This window comes from Manacus candei, unplaced genomic scaffold (assembly GCF_025592945.1).
Source record: "Manacus candei isolate 608988 ecotype Guabito, Panama unplaced genomic scaffold, ASM2559294v1 h1tg000073l, whole genome shotgun sequence".
NCBI classification, from domain to species: domain Eukaryota; kingdom Metazoa; phylum Chordata; class Aves; order Passeriformes; family Pipridae; genus Manacus; species Manacus candei.
In genome coordinates, this window is record NW_026138121.1 from 404038 (window position 1) to 428396 (window position 24359).

General features: G+C 50.5%; 1 protein-coding gene and 1 long non-coding RNA gene across 8 annotated transcripts in view; one reads left to right on the forward strand and one right to left on the reverse strand.

Annotated features, from left to right (window-relative positions):
• ANKS1A (ankyrin repeat and sterile alpha motif domain containing 1A) overlaps positions 1-24359 on the reverse strand; it is a 72471-nt gene that overhangs the window by 34477 nt on the left and 13635 nt on the right. For 4 of the 7 annotated variants that reach the window (XM_051808888.1, XM_051808883.1, XM_051808884.1 and 1 more), the window contains exons 3-12: positions 23474-23630; positions 21562-21624; positions 16657-16953; positions 15940-16015; positions 15563-15664; positions 14268-14363; positions 13983-14179; positions 12542-12634; positions 8403-8520; positions 2553-3124 (exon numbers count right to left, since the gene is read on the reverse strand). In XM_051808888.1, the coding sequence (XP_051664848.1) occupies positions 2553-3124; positions 8403-8520; positions 12542-12634; positions 13983-14179; positions 14268-14363; positions 15563-15664; positions 15940-16015; positions 16657-16953; positions 21562-21624; positions 23474-23630 (1771 nt within the window). Of the gene's footprint in view, positions 1-2552; positions 3125-8402; positions 8521-12541; positions 12635-13982; positions 14180-14267; positions 14364-15562; positions 15665-15939; positions 16016-16656; positions 16954-21287; positions 21537-21561; positions 21625-23031; positions 23177-23473; positions 23631-24359 lie in introns of those variants that run through there. The other 3 variants (XM_051808886.1, XM_051808885.1, XM_051808887.1) reach the window with 3 other exon arrangements.
• LOC127480619 (uncharacterized) lies at positions 2792-3343 on the forward strand. The gene is made up of 2 exons (XR_007907971.1): positions 2792-2914; positions 3022-3343. It is a non-coding gene; the product is annotated as an uncharacterized LOC127480619 (long non-coding RNA).

Genomic DNA, 24359 nt, shown 5'->3' on the forward strand with positions numbered 1-24359 from the left:
TTCATGAGCCAATGACAAAACCCAAATCTATCACTTCAGCCCTCAGCCAGGTTTGGAAGGATTCATGTATTTATGCTGACTGTGAGCTCTACCCCTCACATGCCTCCTTGCCCCTAACTCTGCTTCCCACTCCAGCAGGGACCGAGCATTTTGGGTCCTCACCTTCTCCTGGGAAAGGCATGGCTGTGTGATGAGAGAGTTTCAGTGCCTGGCTGCACAGAGCTCCCACCACAGGGACTGCCAGGAAGGAGCAGGGACAGGAGGTGACAGGACACGGCTGAACTGGCTCCTGGGCAGCACAGAGCAACACTCCAGGCCAGTCCTTGGAGTAGGGGAGCTGCAACTGGGAACAGGAATGAGCTTTGCCAAGTGAATCACTCCTTCCCCATCCCACCCTTTTGGCAAAGCCAGCACCACCTTCCACTTCCAACAAAGGGCATTGGCAGTGCTCAGCCAGGGCAGGGATGTGACCCTTCGCCTCCAAGCAGCAGATTTTCTGCTGTCCCTGTCAGAGTGGCTGAGCACAGGGATGGCACATAGCAGTGCCATCTGCCAGGGACACCACAGATCCCTCCCTGCACACCCACTGCTGGCCAGGCCGGCAGGCAGAGCCCTTGGCTTGCTGGCTACAGCTGGGAACTGCACAGAGATCACTTCCCTCCTTAGTTGCCTGCATAAAGACTATTAAGATAATAATATAAATATAAATATGCCATTGTTTCCCCTAAACACAGAGGAAAAGTCAAACCATCCCTAACAAGGGTGGCTCAAAAGGGTTTACATTGGCCTGGTAAATTCAGAGGTTGCAAGTTGCATCCAATTCTGACCAGCTGCATTATCCCATCCAGGAAACTAATTCAACTCCCAATGACAACACTGCATTTATGTTTAAATCTCACTGTTTCCATTATGACCAGCTAGACCAACCTCTTTCTGCACATACAAATCCTGCAAACCCCCAGCCATTCCCACAGGTGCTGCTCCGAGAATCCCCCTGGCAAACCAGGCCATAGGATGCTGCTGCCAGACTACAACAATTCCACAAAATGTTTCCATTATGCCAGAAATCAGGAAGACAAAACCATCAGGTTTTAATAGTACTTTTTTTTTTTCTAAGTGAGACCTGCCCCATTGCAGACAGATGTGAATTTTTCACATTCTTTCTCTGATTTCCTCACCTAAACATAAGGGGAAGCAAAAGCAGATTTTGTCTGGCTGCCTCGGAAATGAGGGGGTTGTTTACAAGCAGGAGGAAGCAGCTCGGAGGGTTCATCTGAGCAGAGGAAGCAGAGGCAGGGGCAGGCAGCCCAACACTTGACCTCTGCTACCACTGCAGTTGTGCAGCACTGCCGAGTCAGAGGCTTCTGCCCTTTCAGTGTCTGCTGCAAACAGCTCAGATAAAAGCACGGGGAATTATCCAGTCCTTCCAAAACCTTCGGCTGCACTCTTTCCCTACGCTGTGGTACAACTGACCCGGGCAATTAACAGTGAAGCCTCTCCAGCCCAAGCAGCTGCAGAGGAAAACATCTTTTTGGCAACCTTGAGACCCAGCAGGGAGTGAGGGGGAGGGAGAGAATGGACTGAGGGATGGGCCATACTGAGGACAAATTCCCACACTGCTTTTAGCATCTCTGAATAGAGGGGAGTATTCAGAGATCACCTCCCACAGAAGGTGATCTTCTCTCCAAGTCAAGGTTGGAGAGGCAGCTGAGCAACAGCCCGTGCAGAGAGGGGAGCAGGGACACAACCCTCCCACAGGTTTCCATGCCCAGCACACGCGGCTCCACACCCCCAGCACCACGCCGGGGGGGGGTGGGGGGGTTTAGTTCCTTTCAGAGTACAAAGAGTAGTTCATCCCAGCTTATCACTTCTGCAGCCACTGCTCTCCCAGCACAGAATCATCCCCAAAGAATGTATCAGTAATGCTGCGGTGCTGAATTTCAGAGGGACACTTAATCTCACCCCAGTGGCTCTCTAGGGCCAACTTTTGGAGCATGAAATATTTAACTATCCGCGGGTGTCCGATATGATAATAAAGTGACTGCTAAACAGCTGCTGAAATGAGCGTGTGAGGAGGAAAGCAGGAGCTACTCAATACACAAACCAACCTAAGTACTCTCTTCCTTCCATCTCCATGAACCCCGGACACTTCTCACCCCCCAGCAGCAGAGACCCAGCAACACAACATCTCCAGATGCTGGGAGAGTCCACAGGGAAGAACTGGAAGGAGGAGGTCAGGATAAAGGTTGGTAAGGGGCACTGTTACAAAGTCTCCCTCATTTTGGGAACGTCTTGCTTCAGAGAAATCAAGCCCCGCATTTGAGCAAAAAACTTTTGACAGTTTGAAAAGCCCCTCAGTTCTTGCAATTCTGTTTCTCCCCCACTCCAATGAACTCTATCTTTTGGCACTTAACACCTTACAGACTCCCAGCTGAGCATGTGTCTATTAATGCCATGTGAGAGTTAGTGAAAGCAACAGAACCCACCCGGGACCCCCCAGGGCAGTGTGGCAGAGAGGAGGCACAGAGGCTCTTAAGCAAGCTCAGCCTTACCTCATCCCACTCCGAAGCAAAGGACGGGGACTTCTCCAGCCGCTTCTTCCCAGTGCTGCAGTTGGAGAGCGATTCACTGCGGCTCCCCATGGCATCGTCCTCTGTCGGGGAGCAGGTCAGCAGGTCAGAGTCCGACTTCGACAAGCTGCGGCTGAGTTTGAGCTCGGCTTTGGGCTTGCTGCCCGGGTGGGCCCTGCCCACAGCTCTGTCCCCCTCTTCCTCAGCACCGCCGGGGTGCTGCGGCACGTGGGGCGTGACTACGGCCGCGGGATCCGCCCGGCTGACGTGCGTGTGCTGCACCGTGGCGTAAACCACCGCCTGGTCCCGGTCGGGAGAGCTGCTCCGCACCGATCCTGGGCCAGGTAAGTCGGCATCCTCCACCTGCATACCAGCAGGCTGGCTTGTAGCTTCTGTGCCCCCCTTCTCTGCAGAGGAAACGAGCCTGAAAGGGTCCTCACTTATCTCACAGATCGGAGAAGAACCGTGAAGCAACCCTGAAAACTGCTCTGGCACCTGGATGTCCTGGCTGTCAGTAGGGTCCTGGCTGCAGCCACCGCTGCTCCTCCTGTGGTCTTCGAGGGAATGGAAACGGAGAGGAGGGGGAAATTAAAAACATGGAAGAAGCAGCAAAATTCCAGCTCTTTCCCTGCCCTCCCTCAGCGAGGGAGGGAGAGATAAAGAGAGAACAGTTCCGTATTGTTCCGCGTGCTCAGCCTGTACCCAAAGTCATGGCATTTATGAAATTCCAAACACTGGCCCGATTTACGCAATCTGGCAGCTCTCTGTGTTGTTTTATTCCTGTTAACACTAACTATCAGGCCTTGCTATATAAGGCCAAGAGAAGTGCTAACTATATCCTGTAGAGAGAGCAAGTGAGGTGGGAGCAGCAGGGACGGAGGCTCCTGGAACATCTGATCCGGCTCCATAAAGGCCAAAGCGTTATTTGGAGCTGCACTCTTGGCACGGGCTGCAGGGTGGGAAAGTGCCTGGACTGTAATTGACCTGCGAGTTCCAAAATCCACTCCCAAAAAAACCCACTGCCTTCCTCCCTAGTGGTTTCTGAGTTTAACCTCTCCTCCCTGCTCAGGGGAGAGAAATAAACAGTTTATGCAATAAAAAAAACTCGAGCAAAAGGTCTCTCTTGCAATGAACCACTGAGCACAGAATGGTCCGAGCTGGCAGAGCACCAGCTGCCCCAGAAATGTGACACTGGTTCCATGCTACTCCTGCCCCAGCAGCCTTAATATCAGGTACCAGGGTCCTGCATAAACCATGAATAATTGACTGATACCCAGTGCCAACCGTGTGCACGCACACGTGTACTCACCTGTCACAGCTGAGCAAGTGTTTCAACTGCAAAAGCAAAACTTTGTCAAATCAACAAGTCTAACTTTGGTTTCCCAGGATTTCTTTGCCCTCCCAGCATTGCTTGCGAATTTTAACCACTTCCATTTAGTGCTGAAGAACCTCTTCAGTCTGAGGACCAAAAATCCATGCTGGAAAGGAACAATAAGCAAAGCACCCCAATAATGAGGCTCTGAAACACAAGGAGGATGTTTGGATGTGAAGAGGAAATTGTTTGCCTTGCAGACAGTAGCTCTGGGAAGCCAAGGCAAAGGAACTCTCCTTTCTGTGAGCAAAATAATGAATTCTACTTTAAATAAAAGCAGCCTGTCAGCAGCAGCAGCAGCGAGCCCAACTCCTTCCCCCAGCACCTTTCCAGCACCAAGCCTGAGCAGGGGATTTTCAAACACCAACACCCATCGGGTTTTGTGGTCTGCCCTCACACCAGAAATGGGCAGGAAAGGGCTGAATTAGTCCTTTGCCTTCGTGTGGGGGTCCCAGGCACCCTGTGCCCGACGTCCCTCGCACAGGCACGGAAGGGCCGGAGCAGTCAGAGCCCGGCCAGGGCAGCACCTCACTGCTCCCTGGGATCTAGTGATGTGAGGGATTATCTCATCCTGGATCCTGTGAGTTAGAGATTCCAGGACAGTGAAGTAGTTGTTGACTCTCTCGCACGGGCACATTCAACCACCAGTTCTGTGACTGGAGCCGCCAAGGGAGAGGCAGGTCCCGGCACTGGCTGGAGGGGGGGTCAGCAGCAGCACCCCAGATAACAAGGCCAGACTGGACTCAGTTACTTTGCATAAAGCTCTGATGCTGCAATGCTGGATAGAAACCGCAAGAGGAGAAACCTCAGAGGAGATCAGATGTGCTTCAGTCATTGGTCAGAGTGGTACTAATGCAAAGCCACCGACTGGTGAGCAGGACAGCAGCGAAGGGACACTCACCTAAACCTGTGGAGAGGAGAAAGCTTTTGCAGTCTTTCTTCCAAACCTCTTCCCTTCCTTAGAAACTATTTCTTCCATGCCCCAGCTTAACCTTTACTGACATTTCAGCAGAAGGCAGAGAGGGGGCTGGCAAAAGTTTGTGCCACGTGCTGGAACACTTGAGTCCAGCCAGAACAAAATGCTCCAAATCCAGCTCCAGTGCCTCACAAAGGGCTCCTGTTGGACAGCAATCACAGCCACCCACTCATCTGCAAGTTGAGGAGGGACTCCAAAACACAGGGCAGCTGCCAGGGAACGAACGGATAGAGTGAGGGCAACAGCACTTGCTCAGAAGATGTGAGGAACATCTTGCAGGACACATTTCAGAGTCTGTCCTGAAAGCTGCAGACATAAGAACTAATGTAGAAAGAAAAGAGTCATCTCACTCCTTTTTATCACTGAGATGCACACAGCAGGAACACTGAGGGCTCTCCAGGTCTCACCTTTTAAGGGATCTGGAAGGGTCATCCTCCTCCAGTTACACCTTTTAACTACTACAGGGACTTCTGCCCAACTCTCTTTGCTGATTTTACACCCCAGCACAGATCATCTGACTGATCCTGACTTCTTTGGCCACAGCCTGCTGCAGGTCTCACCCACAGGAAAGGCTGCTTCCAACCCTTCCTGGGATCACGAGCCTATTCCTGGGTACAGACTGTCTGCTTCCCTGGGAGGATTTAATTAAGAGCTTCCCTGCCAGCAGCCTGAGGACTCCAGATACGAAGCACTTCCCTAAACACTCCACACTAAGCTGCAACTACCCTGCCTCAACTGGATTTCTTTCCCTATATATATCAATAGCAGGATTTGTCTCATGCCCCTGGATTAGGAGAATGAAGCTGTTACTGCAGCTGCTGTTTGCTCAAGCTCCCCAACCTTAAAACTAGAAAGGGTGTACAGCAGCCTCTGACTTGCATATGGAAAAGGCTTTCCATGCTATATCAGGCCAGAATTTGTCAAGTGAGGAGCAGGCAAATCTCTTTCCCATGGCACAGAAGGCCCAAGGAGGAAGCTGGCAAAAATAACCCTCACCTGCAGTAGAAGTGAACCACGGGCTCATTCCACAGCCAGTAGTGCCTGTGGAACCCAGCTGAGGATGGCACACTCCTGTGTTAGTCTCACCAAGCTCAGTCACTCCAGATAGAGTTTATCCACCCGAACTTGTGCTCTTGTGCACTCTCTCCCCTCTTCAGAAAAAGTAATGAGACACTGTCCTATGGAAGCAGCACAGAACAATCTCAACAAGCATCAGTCTGTAATAACTATCAGAAGGCACCAAGTCAGTCCTACCTGCAGCTGGTCACTGCTGACAGCACCTGGGGGTGATTCCTGAGAAGCCAGACACATGAGAACTCAAAGATCTTTTCCACATTCACCTTCCATCACATCTCTTTCAAGGCAGCAGGAGTTAAGAGGTCTCCTCCTGGTCACTCTACTTACAGTCCCCCACTCTTGACTTATTTTCACGCCTGTTACAAGGTCTGAGTGCCCTGACTTCACACGTGTGACTGCACACCAAAGGGGAAGGGACAGTATTTGGCTTAAACCACTTCTGATACTCTGCCCAAAACATGAGACCAACTTCTCCCAGTGCTCCAGCATGTGACAGCAAGCTGCTCTAACACACACAAAGGCCACCAAAGCCAGTGGATAATGCCACATTCATCTGCTCGCTGGACACAGGACAACTGGCAGCCAGAGGAACAAAGGCAGCTATCAGAGATGAAAGGCACCATTAAACCCGCGTGCCTGAAATTCAGCGTTTCCGCTGCCCTGAAACGCCCTTCCAACAGCCACAGGAACCCAACTCCTCATCTCCTGACCAAAGACTGCTCCAGAACTCATCCAGAAGCCCAGACCCTCAGATCGAGGGCCAAGAAGCAGTTCAAAGCCATCTTTAGCCTGTTCCATGTCTTGGGATGGAGCTGCTGCCTTTGATGCTCCAGGACCCTTCTGACCCAGAGGTGGAAAAATTCTTCAACACCCCAATGAAGGCTTCAGTCCCTCCTCTCTCAGCCCTTGTTTAACTTTTTGCCAAAATGACTCTGCTACTCCCTAAATGCATCTTTTCCCCTCCATCAGCCACTGACTGCATTTAAAGAGCAGGCAAGCCCTGGAAGATGAGAAAACTCAACTGCATCCTTGGATTTCTCCCACTACAACAGTGGGAAGGGCTTTATACTTGTTACAAACACAGCAACACTTTCCATGGAGTGCAAACCCTGAAGTCACAGCTTTTATCTTTCCAGATGTAGATTAAAAGACAGGACTTTGCTCTGGATCTGTACAAGGCTAAAGATCTTCCTGCAACCTCTCATGATGTCTTCAGGTGTTCAGGCTAAGAGTTTTGCATCAAGAACACACAGTTGCATTACTCTGAGGTTTCACTTTAATCTGACACATAATTAGGACACACCTCCTCTCACACTAATCAAGACTGGACACAGCAGCCAGAGAAAGGAGTGGAGCAGTTGGAACAGCTCGTGCTTGAATAACCAGCAATAGCTGCCTGCTGACGAGAGCCTGAAAGCTCTGGCTCAGTGGCTGTCACTCAGGGTCTGTTCCTGGCCCAGACTGCAAAGCATCAACCTGAAAAGCTCCCAGACTTTGCCTCTGGCAGCGAGGGGACTTTGGCAAGTGCTGGTGGGAACACAATGACCTCTTGTGTCACCCTGGGCCAGTAAGGAGAGCAGCAGGACTTGAGCAACGAGAGTTAACGTGCTGCAAGGAGGGAAAACATCTGCAGGTCTGACAGGGCACTCAGTGAGGCATCCCTTGTCCATCCTCAGAATGAGAAGGGTTCCAGTGTGAGAGTCCAAATTAAATCCTTCCAAATTCCTGCTCAAGACTTTTGAATAAAGCTGGAAATCTTTTCTCTCTAAACAAATCTTTTTTGTTGTTGTTGCAAGAAAGCCAAAAAGCCAACAACAGCTAAACACAAGAGACAAGGTGTTCTCAGATCCTTCGTAAAGCGCAGAATTCCCTCTGGGGGAGGAGAGACTGGTTCAATATATACCTGGCTACGCCATGGATCTGTGTCAGTTCTAGTTCTTGCTCTACACACTTTTGTTTTCCTCCTCTCTTAGTTTCCATCTCGAATTAGCTTTAACACAGAGCAGGATGTTGATTTTACAGCAGGATAGCAGAAACCTGCAGCGCCAGCTGGATGCAGAACACGGCTCACTGGAACGCTCGCGTTGCTCATCTCCCCTAGAACAGCCTCCCACCCTCTGCATTTGCTTAGCTGAGCACAAGATTTGGGTATTTCTGAGTTCACAGAGCAGGTCCTCAGAATCTCTCAGCTATCCCACAGCACAGCTGCCCTTCCTCCTCGTACACTCTGTACAGGAACGCTCGGAGCTCTCCTGTACCAGAGGGAGGATTACCAGGAAACACAACAATCACCCTCCAGCCCCCACCCCGCAGAGACTTTCATTGTTCCAGTTGCCCTCTGCCCTCTGTATTTTCCTGAAGTGCACGGAAGTGCTTGAAGTGCTCTGTTCTTTGGATGGTCACTCACCTTTTGTTTTCCTGTCCACTGCAACCGGTTTCTTAGTTTCTGCTGTAAGCAACAGCTCGTACGGGTGTTCCTCTTCCTCAGCTCCACTTCCCCTGCTCTTCCCCCAGGCAGCAGAGGCCTAATGAAGAACAGCACAATGTGGAGCTCTGCAAAGCAATGCTTTGTCCTGGCATAAAGCCCACGGCCTCTATGCCATGGGTTAAGCAAGGAATTAGCAGAGGGAACACCTTTGCTGCAGAGTGTGAGCCAAAATCTAATACTCCTCCCCTTTTTTTTTTTAACCCCCTCAACAAACACCCCCCCAAACCCCCTTTAATTTTTGGTATCTCGGGATGCTGATAACTTTCCAGCACTGACCAACTGACTCACTGTGCAAGAGCTGCAGACAGCCTGGAGGGGGAAAAGAGCTGAGACCGTTATTCCTGTTCATCCCAACTCAGACTGGCTGTTGCTATTGGAATTTGCATTGTCATTCACTATTTAGCTGCTGGTCCTACTAGGACAGGGCTGAAAAGAACAAAAGCCCAAATACCTGCTACCTTCTCAGATCCAGCATTTCTGACCTCAGGATGGACAGCATCAGGCAGCACTGTATGAATTCAGTTTAACTCCAGGATGTGCAGCAGTGACTGTACTTATTTAAATCCCCCAAAGCCTCTAGTTAGAGCTGGTTTGGAACCCTGGTAGACCCTCCCCGAGCTGCTCTGGAAAGCTACCATCCATGTGCAGGGATGAGGTTTTGGCACAGGATCCAGACAAGTCTTGCTGCAGACTCACATGTTGGCCTACACCAATGCCAAGGATGACAGGCCCTGGATGTCCCTGGGTGCCATCCCAGTGCTGATGGGGCTAAACTGGCCTTCAGGGCACCCTGCCAGCACAGTCGGCTGCCTTTCAGCACCATCTCCTGGCCAGATCCTGGCAGACTGATGCAACCCTGCCCCAGGAGCTCAACACGACCCGGTAATGAGCCCCGGCAACAGGGCCTAAAGGGGCTCCAAGAGAGCTGGGGAGGGGCAGGGGGTGATAGGAAGTTGTGGCTGCCCCATCCCTGGGGGTGTTCAAGGCCAGGTTGGACGAGGCTTAGAGCAACCTGGTCTAGTGGAAGGCGTCCCTGCCCATGGCAAGGGGTTGGAACTGTATGGAACTGTCTTTAAGGTCCCTTCTAACCCAAACCATTTTGTGATCCCATGTGTGACTACAGCCAACCCAAAGCCAGAAAGCAAATGATCTCTACCTGCTGCCAGGACAGGGAAGAACAGGTCTGAACAAAACACGCCCCCAGAGAGGGCTCCTACTGCTCAGACTCCTGGACCTCCCACTGCCTCACCAGCAGACCACACACCACCTCCTCCTCTGCCCCAAAGTGAAAGCACCAGAGCTGCTCCAAGGGCAAATCAGTACCTACCTGACCTCAACCCAGCCAGGAGCTCTGGAAGCTTAGGGAGTCTTGGAGAGACACCCAGGAGTCAGCAGCACAGACAGGATTCCAACATCCATGTGCTGTTCTGCACGAGCCCAGCTGGCTTTTAAAGCAACTTTCTCAATAGGAGGAAACGAGCTCTGTCCGGCACGGGAAGTATTTATTGTACCTGCTCTGAGCAGGAGCTGCCAGGCAGACCTGCTCCCTTCCAGGTGAAGGAGCTTATAATGAGCAAATTAGGGAAAAAATTCTGACCAGATGGTGGCACAAAACCATCAGACCAGAACAGCAGGTAACAGGTTCTCACCCGTGATCTTGGAAAAATCCTTCCCAGCAGCAGCCTGTCAGCACAGCAGCAGCCTGGACCTTCTGCCAGGCTCTGGTGCTCTCCTGACACTCCAGTGGATGATGATTCCTGTGCTGTCCTCTTTAAATGCACTGAAGGCAGGAGCTCCCCAGCAGCACATAGTTCCCAACTTCTGCTTTGTGAACTTTTGTGCTGGTATCCATGGGCCTGGTTACACTTGATTTTCTCCACCTCTCATCCTTCCAAGCCTTAAATAAGAGTTTCAAGCTCAAATTCACTCAAAATGAAGACCATTGCTGGAGAACTGTGCTTGCTCTGTGGGCTCTGTGATCAGGAGCAACAAAACCAAATAAAGCTTTCTTCCAATTCAGCTTCCAGTTCCTCAGACATGTTGTTTGCACATACAAATGTTCACTTCTAGCAAAGCCCAAAAATAAGATGCTGTGGGTGAATAATGAGGATACTCTTTAAGAGGTACTTAATCCACAGCAGAGGACTTTGAAAGACTTTCTAAAGGGTAACTCATCTCTTCCTCTCTCCTCCCTCCCAGAGCTGCAGACCAAACTGCTGGAACCACCGTGGCGCCTTGTCCTTGATCTGCACTTCCCTTCCGGAGACGAGCAGTAAACAGCTGGAACCCAAGTTTAATTTGACAATGTAGGCTCTTACTCAGCTCCAAACCCAGAAGGTTTCTGGAGATAGTGAAAGGCACCACTCAAGCACCTCCACACAATCAGCTCCTTTGCCTGTTTGTACCAACATTTTTCCATGATGAAAGTGAAAAGTTTGTTTACACTCATCTGTTTTAACTGATAGCTCCAGCTTGGCAAGGAATAAAAAGACTACTTTGGAAACTAGAGTTTGGCCCAACTCCAGAATATTCAATGAGTAATTGTCCTGGCTCTAACAGGAGAGCAGGGCTGGAGGATGGCACATTGGGATGCTGCAGCGAGATGTTTACAGCACTCCAAAGCATATTCCTGTTCATGCCTGCCTGACTCAGAGAGAACATGCACTGAGGTGATAAAAGATAGGCAAGAAAGCAGAGAAAAGCAGAGCAGGCCAGGAGAAGCAATCAAAGGAAAAGGATCAGCCCCAAACTACCTCATCAGTACATCCAGGTCATTTCCAGGCAGCCACACACTGCCCGTAAGTTCTATCACCGAAGTTGGTCACAAATCAAGATCTCCCCAGTGAGTCACTGCCATTTGCCAGCAAGATTCCCTTTAATGGATCATGCTTCCAAAGCCATTAATGGCAGGACAACACAGCAGGTGTTTGATAATTAAACATGGCAAGATACCTCTAGCAGGAGCGGTCAGGGCACGTTTGCCTCCCTCGTGTTTCTTGTCATAAACAAGTTCTGCTTCCCAATTATGCCATGACCTGCTGCCCAGCTCTCCTCTGCCAGAGCCAGGCACAGGACCAGTTATCACACCCTGCATTCGAACAGCAGTGCAGGGATCAGTCCACAGTGTCACAGCCCCCTGTTTATGCACAGCTCGGAGCTCTGCTCTCTCTGAAGTATTACAGCAGACCATGTTCACTCGTGTCTCGTGTGGATTTGACACACTCCAGACAACAGACCCCATTTATGCTTCGCAGAACTCCAGCAGATCAGCACATTCAAAGAAGGCATGTGTTGAACCAGAGCCTGCTCCGACAGCAGAGGTGGCACACACTCCATGGGTTTCACACACAACCCACTGCCCTTGGGAAAGCGCGAAAATCCACAGATTTGGGTTTGCTTTGAAGATTTTCCTGGGTGTCAGCAGAAGTTGCCAAGACACATTTGTGGTTTCCCACAGCCGTGTTTCCTGGAGAGCCCTCGTATCTGAGGTTCACAGACAGGTGAATAAAGATGAGCAACAAGAAGCCCAGGAGCAACAATGCGGAATGTGAGAGCTTTGGTTCCATCAGAAAGCAGCTCAGATGCAGAAGGCAGCTTTCAGATGTGCTCAGCCAGATCCTCAGCTGAATTCAAGCCCCTGCTCCCTGTTCATGTCAGTGGGACCCACAAGCCCACGCAGCTCCTCCACAGCTGGGAGCTCAGAGGAAGCAGGAACACTTGGTGTGTCTGCATTTCGGTCCAAGTGAAGATGCACGTGGTGGGATCTGTACAAGTGGCAATGGTCCACATCACAATGTGATTCAGAAAAGCCTCTTCCTAAGGGAATTCTCAGCCAAGAATAGGAAAGTAAGGCTGAAGGTCAACACTGAGGTGCCCTGGAAGAACCGGACAAAGGAAGTTCCCATGGCAAGGACAGCAGCAATGCTGAGTGAGGGAATGTTTCACATTCACAGCCCAACTAGCACAGGAGGTAACAGCATCCTTGGCTCCTCCCAAATTATTAAAACCGGTCTTTAAACCACTCTCCCATAAAACACCCCAGATCAAGCCCCACATACCTCAGAGGGAGCACTGTGACCTATCTTCTTTTCCACATGCTGTTCCTCCTCTTCGTCGGGCGGGGGCTTGGCTGGCGGTGGGGGACGTTCTCTCTGCAGGTAAGACAAGCACTGTCAGCTGTGCTGGCACAGCTCGGCCCTTCTGCTCCCACCAGCCCTAAGTCCCCACTGCTGTGGATGCAGCAAGGACCTCCCCACACTAATCTGGATGGAGGAGTAGTTCAGCCCTGACAGCACAGAGCTGGGCAATGGCTGCTGCCTCTCCTCCACCTCTCCTGCAGACACTGATGTGGGCAGAGCTCTTCCTGTTCACACAGGTCTCACTTCACACCCAGACTACTCTCCACAGCACTGCACAAAGGAGTCAGGAATGAGCTGAGGGGAAGAAAAGGAAGACTCCTGCCTTGTGCCTTAGTGAAACAGTAACAGGAATAAGTGATGCCAGAGGCAGCTCTTATAGTGGAAAACTAGAGATGAAGAGACAGTGCTGCACCAAAGTCCTCCAATATCCAGGGATTGCCAGTGGGCAGCTGGAGCTGCTGCCCAGTCCGATGCAGAGCATATCCCCAGGCCAACTCCTGCTCAGCCACAGCTCCATCTAATGGCAAAGGGAAGCAGCAGAGCTGCACTGCTCCAACAGCAAGTTTGGGGAGAAACTCCAGCGAGTTCCTGAAGCACATCCCTTTTCCTGCTCCCTCCTCACTGCAGTTCAGCCTCTCCTTTATCTGTTACAGAGCTGAACTTATTTCACACCAGACACTGTTAGTACAAGACAATGACAAGATGTGGTCAGTAACAGGACAGTGCATCTGGTACTGCTCACCTGAGTGAGACCTGGCTGAAATGTCCATCTGCTAAAGCTTTTGTCCCATTTCTACTCTATTTGCTCTCAGCACAGGCCAAAGGCTGCACCTCTTTGCAGAGAGGGAAACCATGGCTACTGTGCCCCCAGCAGTTAAAGTGTTCATTGCTGCTCTGCCTCTTGTCCAAAAATGCCTCCATGGAGCAGGCTTTGGAAAACCAATCAGAACACAGACCCTGAAGCTGACCCAGCACTGCAAGGCCCATGTCCCATCTGCCCCACAGCAGCCTTCCCGTGGATTGCTAACAGGGCAGCAGATGCAGCTGACAGAAGGTGAGGAAGACTTCTCTGGGGACAGTTCCAGGAGCCTTGTGTTGCCTTGTAAAGCCTGGAGTACTCTCTTCAGATCTGTGCAAGTAATACACACAGATGCAGCTGCTTGTAGGCAATACGTGCAGTTATTCCCTGTGAACAGGCCAGGGAAGAAGGAGAGGTACCTGTCTGCTTTAATCAGTGTCAGGGAAAGGTTTAAAGATTTCCTCAAGCTGAGGGATTCGCAGCCTGCTGCAAAACCTGACACTGGAGGTGGGTCCCCTGTGCCCCTGGGGTGAGCAGGGCTGAGCACACACAGCTACGTACAGGCCTGACTGCAGCTGCTTTGGGGCCGCTGGGTTCAGCTTCCTTGTTCCCAGAGTCCCGGTCGGAGGATCTCCCGCTGGCCAGGCTGTCCAGGGAGTGGCAGGAGGTGGCGTTGTACAGTGCTTCATACGGGCTCTCCTCTTCGGGGTTCACCTCAAAATTGATGATCAGCTCTGTCACGGCTTTGTCCACATCTCCTGGGGGAGGAAGAGAGACAGGCTCATCACCGGGGCTCCCGCCCTCGGCGTCAGCACTCGCAGGGAGAGGAGAGCTGGGGGTGCCCACCCTGAGCTGTCCGGCCCGTGGGATCGGCGGCGGGAGCGAGCGGGGCTGGAGAGGACTTCTCTGCAGCTTTGGCACTTTTCTTCCCAATGGTGTAATCTGGAATGGGTGAGGCACAGGGTCAGCTCACGTCAGTCTGGTTTTCCATCCCCTTCAGCACATGGCACCTCCTCCCGCGCGGGTGGAAGGCCAACTGTCAGCTTATTAAGTTTCCAAAAAATAACCAAAGCACATTATTAAACCTTGCAGCTCAGATCCCAAAATAGAAGCAGGCGGCCTCTTTAATCACAGGCACAAGGGGCCTTTGAACTTTTAGAGTCTTTAATCAGAAAGCTGCAAAGCTGCTGTATGGACACAGCGTCACGGAGCAGATTGGTGTTGTAGACACAAGCTCCATTGCTGAACAGGCATAAGACAGAGAAACCAATTACAGCTGCAGCCCCCCAACCACAGGTAAAGCCAGAAGCAATCAGCTGATGTGAGTAATGTCCGACAGCAGCTCTCTCCCGGGGCAAACTGAGAGCCTTTACCTGCAGGATCTTCAGTTTTAAAGCCCATCTTTGTCCTCAGTTCTAGAATAGACCTAAAACCTACCAGCCTCACAGGCAAAGCTTAGTTAAAAGTCTGCAAAGTGCTTTGAACCTGCAAAGCTCCCAAATGCTCAGCATGAATAACGCACCCCAGCTCCAAATGCTTCTGATCCTCCCCACAGCTGAGAGGAAATGCAGACAGTGTAATTACAAAGTATGAATTTAGCCAAGATGTCACATTTCATTCCTGAACTTGGACAGACACAATGGGCCAAGCTCCTTTATAAGCCACAAGTAATCAAGGCCTTTTCTGTAAATCTCATCTGCAAACTCCACGCCCAATCTTTGAAAGGAGGCGAGAAGCAGGATGTGAAATCTGTGGATGACTATTTGCCTACACAGACACATAAAGGGGAGTTACACCAAAACCATTTCTAAAGCTATTACTTTGCATTCTGCAAGTAGATTTAGGATATCCTTAGTTTCAATTAACTTCTAAAGTGAGCTGAACAAAGCTCAATTAAGCCCATTTGCACTGTAAAAGTCATGCCACACTCCTTCAGCAAAAGTCCTCCCCAAGTCCTCCTCCAAACATTTGGTCTGGAGAAGTTCACCCCAGCGTTCGAGCATCATTCCTTCCAACACAGCCTGAAGCTGCTTTGCTTTCGGCAGTTTCCAGCTCTAGAGAGGCACATCCTGTACCTGTCCTGGCACAATTAGCACCCCGAGGTTTCCCCTCCTCCCTACAGGCAGAGCTGCATCACCCACCTTCAATCAGAGCTGCTATGTGCTGGCTTTTCTGGGAAGGAAGCTCCCTCACAATGTCCAGAGCGGTCAGGCCTCTGTTATCCTTTATGTTCACATCAATACCTGTGGCAATGGGGTAGAAAGAGCAAAAGCAAGAATACTGTCTAACTAGTTCATGTCTTTCATCAAGTCACATTTGTGATCATCACTGGGGGGAGCTAAAAAGCGCTCTAGAGGCAAATCTAAAGCCAAACGCTGAGAGCCAACCTCTCTCATAACCTGCTCCGAAGAGCTCTGACAGCTGGAGGGAAAAACCTGCTGCACTAGAACGGGATTTCCTCAAGCTCTGGGTGAAGGGATCGCCACATTAGTGCTTCAAAGGGGGAACATTCTCTCACCTGCAGCCAGCAATATTTGTACCACATCTGTCTTGCCAAACAAAGCAGCTTCGTGCAAAGCACTGCCTTTCTCAGTCTGCAAATTAAATGGAAACATAGCATGAAGCCAGACAGCAGGGAATGGTGAGGGAGGCATGGCTTAGAGGGTTACAGAAGCAATAAATACACGGCATTGTACACAGTGTGGGCAGCACTACCTACAGCTGAGGACAGGACCACCAGTGTTATTACAGCGCTGAGGATGGGGGATGGAAAATGCGGATGGTCCCGTCAGAGATGTGTGGGCCCAGGTGAGAGACCAACAAAGGCCCTTCTACAGCTTGGCAAGAGGTCGTGTCCTGACAAGGAAAGACAAGACCCACATACAAGCCATTGCTGTGAAAACAGCACATTCACAAGTGGCTTGATAGGAAGAGACACGTTTGCCTCAAACACTATCAAGAGCTCCCAGCACTGCGGGGCAGAACAGCTTCAGCAAAAGGACGTTTCTCTCTCTTGCTCTGTGTCCGGGGCTCTGCCCGGCCCCTGAGCAGACGTGAGACATGCACAGCACCTCAGTCCCTCTGGGCAGCCCCCCCGAGCAACCCAGAGCTGCACAGACACCCCAGCAGAACACAAGCTCTCCACATCTTCCACGAGCGCTCCCTCTGGAGCGTCCCTCCCTCGACCTCTGACTCCAGCAATCGGCCCAGCCCCGCAGACAGACACACCAGATACCTGGTAGTTGCTGTCCATGCCAGCATCCAGGAGGACATGGACCACGGCTTTGTGACCATTCCTGGCTGCCAAGTGCAGGGGAGTGTGTTTCTTAGTGTTGCAGCTTAAAAGGTTTGGGTGGGCGTTCAAGAGCATCTTGACAACCTCCAGCCTCCCGTAGAGCGCGGCCAGGTCCAGGGGGGTCTCAAACTTGTTGTTGCGCATGGTGGGGTCGGTGAGCTCCTCCAGCAGCACCTTCACCACCTCGGTGTGGCCGTGCTGGGCCGCGCAGTGCAGCGCCGTCTCGTTGTCGTTGTTCTGGGGGTCACAAACAGCAGCACGTCAGGGCGGGGGGAGCGGCCGCTCCACACCTTGCTCCAACATTGAAGTTTAAATGCAAAAACAAGACACAGTAGCAGTGGGGAAGCACAGAGCCCAGTCTGAATCAGCCTGGAGCAATGTCTCACCATCTACCTGGCCATTTACCAAGCACAGACATCCCCTCAAAAGCTCGTCAACCTACCCACCCAGCCACAGCTTCAGGAACGTCCAGAACAATGGGCTAAAGCTCTGGGAAAGAGGGGCTACAGCTGGACCAGCCTCCTCTCCAAGCACTGGGGTCAGAATCCAGGGGCCATGCTAAAGTTTAAGGAGTGTTGAGCTGTATCTGAATTCCCATTAATACACCTGGGGAAAGCAGTCTGGTATCTGTTGGCAGCATCCCTCACTTCAGGGTGCCACAAAAATAAAAGGTTGAATACATGACAGGCAACCTGCTGTGTGAATTCTATCTGCTGGAGCTTCATCGTCATAGTTTTAGATTTAAACTTCAATTGTTTCAAATTCTACTTATCCTGATTACAACAGTCATTCCACCTCTGCGATTCCAGCTGTTTAGAGACAGGGTGCACCCAGTTCCATGCAGTTTGTGAACCAGAGAGCCGTGCAATTCCATCACCCCAGGAACGAGCCAGGGCTCAGATCAGCTGAGGGAAGTGATGTCCCAGCCACAAGGCAGCACCTCCGGGCTGGAAGCCAGACCCAACCAGTGTGTGCAGCAGCAGCTGGGCTAAGAACCAGCAATGCAAAGCCCAAAGACAAGCGGTGCGACACACTGCACATGCAGGTGCAAAAAAGGAACCCAGCCAGAGCCTCTTCTTAAATTAAATTCTCCTCAAGTTTCTAGTTTTACTACTGCGTGTTATCCACAGAGGGACTGTGGTTTAAGCACTTCAGAAACAACTATCTGACAATTTGACCCCAAAAAAGTTTAGTACAAAGCGTTACACACTTCAGCTTCAGCTGAGAGAATGGTGGTTGAATTTGTCATTTTAAGAACAGTCCCATTAAAATGAACAGATTGTGCTTGTCCTGCTGGAGGGCAGCAGAACCATTTCAGAAGGGAACCAGGTCCCTGCCTTCCTGCTGTGGGAGCACACACATGCCTCTGGACACGGCTCGGTGTTTGGCACCACGGCACGAACTCGCACGGCTGTACGAGCACTCGGGTCCCGCTGAGGTGTTTGGTCACTGTCAGGCTCACAGGAGTCCTGCAACCCCTCACTCATTGACATCTGGCTTTTGCATCACTTCTCAGTCACAGGCAAAGCATGAGGGAAGCAGGAGCTGGGGAGAGGCTCCGGCAGCTGCAGCTTGTATGGAAGCAAAGCGAAGGAGGCAGGAGCAGCACCAGCCACATGCAGGGGGGAAGGGGCAAAGGGGGCAAAGCACTGCTGCAGGCACAGAAGGTCCAAGTCAAACAGGCTCTGTCCTGGAGGGAGGCACATACACATGGACAGAGGTCACTGCAGGATACAGAAGTCTGCACATAAAATATACAAGTGGAGTGAGAGGGGACAGAGTAGAGAACATCAGGGCTCACACTTGTCCGTCAGCTCACGCTGCTGCTCTTGGGCACTTACAGGGTTGGCAAATCCCATTATTCTCGTTTCACAGGGTCGGAAGAGCAGGGATCAGGGAGCCCATGACAGCCAGGCCCAGGCCCTCAGCCTGCCCTGTGGCATGAGGGGGTCTCGCTGCCAGGCTTAGCAGAAAGAGTGGATGACCTCAGCCCCTCTGAGTATGGGGTTCCTGCCCCAGAGCTGGGGGTTGTGGGGGGGGGGCACATGTTGCTCATGCCAGGCCTGTCTTGGCTACTGGGGACTGCCTTGGCTAGGACTGTCCCCCTCTCCTCTCTCCTCAGCACAAGGACCATATCCATCAGGGGGGCTTTAAAGCATGCAGCAGCTCCAAACACCTGCCTGAGGGCTCATAAATGGGAACACATCCTTTAATAACATAATTGTTGGAGACTTCCCTCATCTTCACTGCAATTTAGTCCAATTTTCCCTAAGCAGGTCAGGGCTCTGACGCTCCAGGTGCAATCCCCAGACTTTCCTCCTGCAGTGGAGATCATTACAGCAGGTCTCTCCCTGTCCCAGACTGTGCACTGGAAACTCCTGCTATTGCCCAAGTCTTTATTGACTCCATTTTGGGAGAGCTTTGAGCAGCCAAAAATAGAGCCCTTCTAGGCAAGGGAGTTTGCTCTCTTCTCACATCACTCTCCAGGCACAAACCAGAGTGGAGCCTGAGCAGTGAGCAGGAGCACTCAGACGTACAGATTTATCGGAGATGGAAAAGGAAAATTCCATTCCAGCAGCCAGAAGGCACATGGCTTCAAATTTCAGAACTACTTAGAAAAAGAGAGCACTCAGGAGGGCCCAGGGGCTGCATTCCTGCAGGAATCCTCACATCCCCCAGCTCACAGTCAGGGGAGAGGAGCTGGGCACACACGATGGCCTTCTGCAGATCACAAATGGGACACAAGCAGGAATGGCTTTGCTTCCATATGGGCTCCACCACAGTTTCCAGGCCCTGGTAAGGAGATACCACTCACCACACACAGCCCTGCTGCTCCTCCTCACGTGCTATAATGGAGAATCCAGAGCCCCTTAAAGTGCATCCGGCCATGCATCTGTCCTGCAACCTCCATCCTGCACCCCTGCCCTGCACCCCTGCCCTGCACCCTCCATCCTGCACCCCCTACTTCCAACACACTGGGAGAAGTTCTGACTGAGCAAAGGGAGACTTGGTCAAATAAGGGAAAGTTTTCTGACCTGCAAAGATCTGAAGGGTCAAATAAACTGCCAGAGTCCACGGAGCTGCCCCTCTCTGAGTTTTCTGAGAAGCTGCTGAGCAAACACTGATCAGGAATGGTTTAGGGAGACCTGATCCTACCCAGGGCTGGGGAAAGTGGCTGCACAACCCTCTGCTCCCACCCAACCTACTTCTAAGACTGCTTTGTAGGATTTCTGTTGGTGTCTGCATGTCCAGCTGAGTCCTGCCCTAATGACAACCTGTTGTTTGGCTGCTCCAGTGCACTGAGAAAACCCGAAGGTCTGTGACAGATACGACTCCACACGCTCCTCACCTGGGCAGGAACTGGTGCAAAGCTGGTCAGAACTTGTGATGAACCCAACAACTGTGCATAAATCATCTCTCTCCTTAAAACCAAAGGAAAGGTTGCCAAAATCTTGCCTTGCTCTAGAGAGCACCTCAGCCATTGTGAACACTGAACCAAGGCTTTAAATAATGCACTTCTCCACAGTATAAAATCCAAACTAGAATACTTTGTAAACAAAAATCCACAGGAAAGGGATCTCACTGGAGATCCCTTCACATTCCTTCTTCATTCAACATCCCAGTGCTGGAGAGTGTAAGATTTTACTTGGTTATATTGACAATGTTTCTGGAAGCTTCTTTCAGGCAACTGAACTGCTTAACTATGATGTTTCCACGGAAGACATTTGTTGGTGAAAAATTCCATCTGGATTTTTGTAAAAATCCCCAATTCAGATAAGCTTTATGGGAAAATGTTTGGGTTCAGAGGGTGGGCATTGGGTACTGCCTGAAAAAGGACTCTGCAAAACCACACCTAACTCCCAGCAAGTGCAGGAACTCTGGCTGTGTGTTTCTAAGGCCCTGCAATCAAACAGAAGGAAAAAAAAACAAACAACTTTGAGAGACAGAAATCTGCCATGGATGGCTTGATCCAAAATAAGTGACTGGAAGCAGCTGTGGTACAGTGGCTCATGGCAGAGGTGTCTCAGGACAGAGCAGCAGAGTGTTTGCCATCCCTGGCTTGCAGCTTCACTAGAAATAAAACTGAAAAAGGGTGTCTGAGAAAACACCACCAGGAACTCGATCTGTTTCCTCAACAGCTCAGGCTCAGCACATCACACAAGCCAATGTTGTGCTTTTTGTAGCTCAACAACTAAAAACAAGAGAGGAGCAAAACAGGCCAGAAAACAGGAACAGGAAACCAGGGCTGAAGGGTCAGACAACACCACAGACTGAACATCAAAATAGAGAGACTGACGCAATAAGCAGGACATGGAGGACTTGGGAAGGGAGGCAGGAATGTCACTGCCTTCCCTTCTCCCCACCACCACCACAGGGATTAACTGTCCATTCAAATAACACACACAGCATTATGCATTTGGTAGGAGAAAAGGCATAAAAATTCACTCCAAACAGCCCACAGAGAAAATGCATCCATGGTTAAGCAGGGAAAAAAATTCCTTCTCTTTGCATTTATCAGCAACATCAGCACATGAAACAAAACCTAAAACATTTAATTGAAGTAGCATTACCTTTGGGAAGTCATCCAGCCCAATCAAGCAAACTGACCATCACCACGAGTCCTACAAGGCTAAGCAAGGAAGGAGCCCCCAGGAAAGTAAGGAAAAGCTTCCCTTTAATTATGTTTCTATAACTGCTTTGAAGAGAGAAACCCACAGTAAATAAATGGTCCCATTTTCCTTCTCCCCCAAGCAGCTGCAAAGTGAACAGGTATTATTGCACCTGGAATCACGGAGTGCAGCTTGGAGTGATGATGCAGTGAAATGCTGACAGCAAAGTACACACCTTGGCATTGATATATGGGTCAAAGGGGCCGTACTTTTTGAGTTCTTTGATCTCAAGAGCATTCTACAAAAAGGAAGAGGAAAAAGAAAAAAATGTGATAATGAAATGGGTGAGATACAGCAACAAAGCAATGGGTGACTCCAAGGGGTGGAACACCAGAACACAGCATCTTGTTCCAGTCAGAGCCACGACCAGCAAAAGCCATTCCAGCTGGGATTGCTGTAACCTGGACCCCTGTGCAGTGCATGGACAAGGCTCCAAGTACAGGCAGCACAGGCTCCTCAGCTGACTTCTCTCATTTAACAAGGTTCCTACTAAATAGACATTAATGAAACATTACCTGGAAGGATCACACTAAGCTTTGGGTCTTTTGCAAAGGTCTCCTCTCTATCTGCCCTACTCAGAGCAGAACATTTACACTCAGGGCCCTCAGGCAACTCTTATCAGATTGATTGTGAAAGGCTACCTGAACTCAAACCTCTGTAACCTGACCGAGTGCCTGCAGCTGTGCCTGGAGACGTGATTAACCACAGCCCCAAGCTGGAAAACTACCACCAGAGACATTAAAACACACATTCCTCATTATTCCTGCCTGACTGAGGAGTGTAGGAAATGAGATTTTTCATTCCTGCTGCTTTAGCAGCATTTAGGCCTGGGGCAGCCTGGTGCATCGAGCTACCTGTCCTAGGAAGCTGCAGTGTGGCACTTGGGTCCCCATAAAGTGCAGCTGGAAGCAGGACTGGGACTCTTAAACCTGACTATGAAGGGAGTTTGCTCTCCTCAGCTTCTGAAAAAGTGCACACATAGAGCAAACAAGCAGCAGGGACTCCCAGTTCCCAGCTGCTCACCCTGACTGTGACAATTTGCTGAACTCAAGCCACGGGTGCCTGACCTACCTGGGAATTACCTTCGGAATGAATGGTCAGGTTTAGCCTTGTGCTACTAAGGCAGGCAAACCTATTTTGGTTTACTCCTCTCCTCCTGATGCACACCTGAGTGGGCTGGGAGCTGATTCACAGGGATATCAGATGTTCCTGCCTTAGGGACAGGACAACCAGGGCCCATTGCATCTTCAAGCCCCTGATTTAGGCCTGTGACTGTTTGCCAGGCTCACCCAGCGACAAGGTCAGTGACCCTGTTCAGCTGGCCTCAGAAAACGAGTTCCCTTAAACAAAACCATGAAACAAGAGAAGTATTTGGGTCTTCCAGCAGTAGCATTCCAGAGGTTCTCTGGAACTGTAAGGTCCCTCTGATGTGCACGGGACAGTTTCAGGGGAGCCAGTCCTCTGGAGTGGACAGAGCTATCTCACACCCCTCATTCCCTCTGCACCCCAGACCAAAACTATCAGCTTGACAAATGGAAGAAATCCAAGAGGCTTTTTTTCTTGCCCGATTGAGAAAACAATTCTTTAAGATTAAGCTAAGGATTTATCTGGGGGCAAGTAGGGTTAAAATTATCTTAGAACTTACAAATTAGTGAACTGGAGCAAGTGCCAGAGACAAGCCAGGAGAGCAGCTAAGAGAGCACGGCCAACAGAGACTAAACAAAGTTGCCTTGATTAGTTCCCAAAGGAGGGAGCCAATGGATCTTCTGCAGAACTAGAAACCTGCTCAGCTATCCAGCAACTGAAAAGAAAACTATGGGTTAGTTTTAGAAGCCCAGAAGCAGGAGAACACTTCCTAGGTGTTGAGAAGTTCTCATATTTATGTGTCTGTCTATAAAACTTAAATACCTTTCTCATCCTACCACTAACTCAGAACTGAAGGTATTGCTTTAGGCAGTGCCCCTCTTATCCCACCAGCAAACAGGACCTTATAACCATTGCTGCTGGTTTGGGAAGGGTCAGCTGAAGGAGCCTCTCTCCATGCAAGGGCAGTGATTCAATGGTACATCAGAGAAAACCAGGCAGACCTGCTCATTCACTTTGGTGTGCGAAGGGCCTTGGTGGATGAGGAGCTTCACTATGTCGGCGTCTCCCTTCCAGGCTGCCAGGTGCAGGGGGTAGCAGCCCTTGCAGTCTGCCACATTGGTGAGGGCGTCGTTCCTCAGCAGAACTTCCACAACGTCCCTGCAGGAGAAGGGAACTTGAGTCTAAGACACTCAGTTCTTGTTTCACAGCTTACATTCTGTATTGCATGAAAAGTGAGTCTGAACAGAATATTTGAGATCCTCCTGAAATATGATTTTAAAGTGTTCCTATTAAATGCCACCCAAAAAAACAAAAAAAAAGAGAAATAAATATTGATGAGATGAGCTCAGAAAAGATCCACGTTGCCTCCATGCTAATGGAGCTGAACAGGGGCTGAAGTCAGCCACAAGCCTCTGCTGCAAAGTGAATTGCATCAGCACAGTGAAGGTGAATAAAGATTTTAACTCTATTCCATTTCTCAATACCTTCAGCAGCAATGAATAACACGAGATCCACCACGGTAAAGACTGGACTTACTTCCAAATGTGATGTGCACACAAGGCAACTCTAAGTGGTGCAGGCCCAGTCCACCCTGGACACCAGACAGACTGCAGGGACTGTCACAGGGAGTCCCTTTCACATGGTGTTACAGCTTATCCAAATTGCTTTGAAATAAAAGGGTGGTTGGTTGAAAACCTCAATGTTTTGCCAAATATTTCAAGGTGTAAGATCACATTGTGCAGCAGCCAAAGCAGTGCATTCTCCATTTCCCCTGAAGATGGAGTAGTGCTGCAGCACCAGCACTCACCAGCGCCATGGAAGTGACAAGTGAATGAACGACACAGAACCGTGGCCTGGAAAGCACAAAACATCCATCCCCCGTGAGCA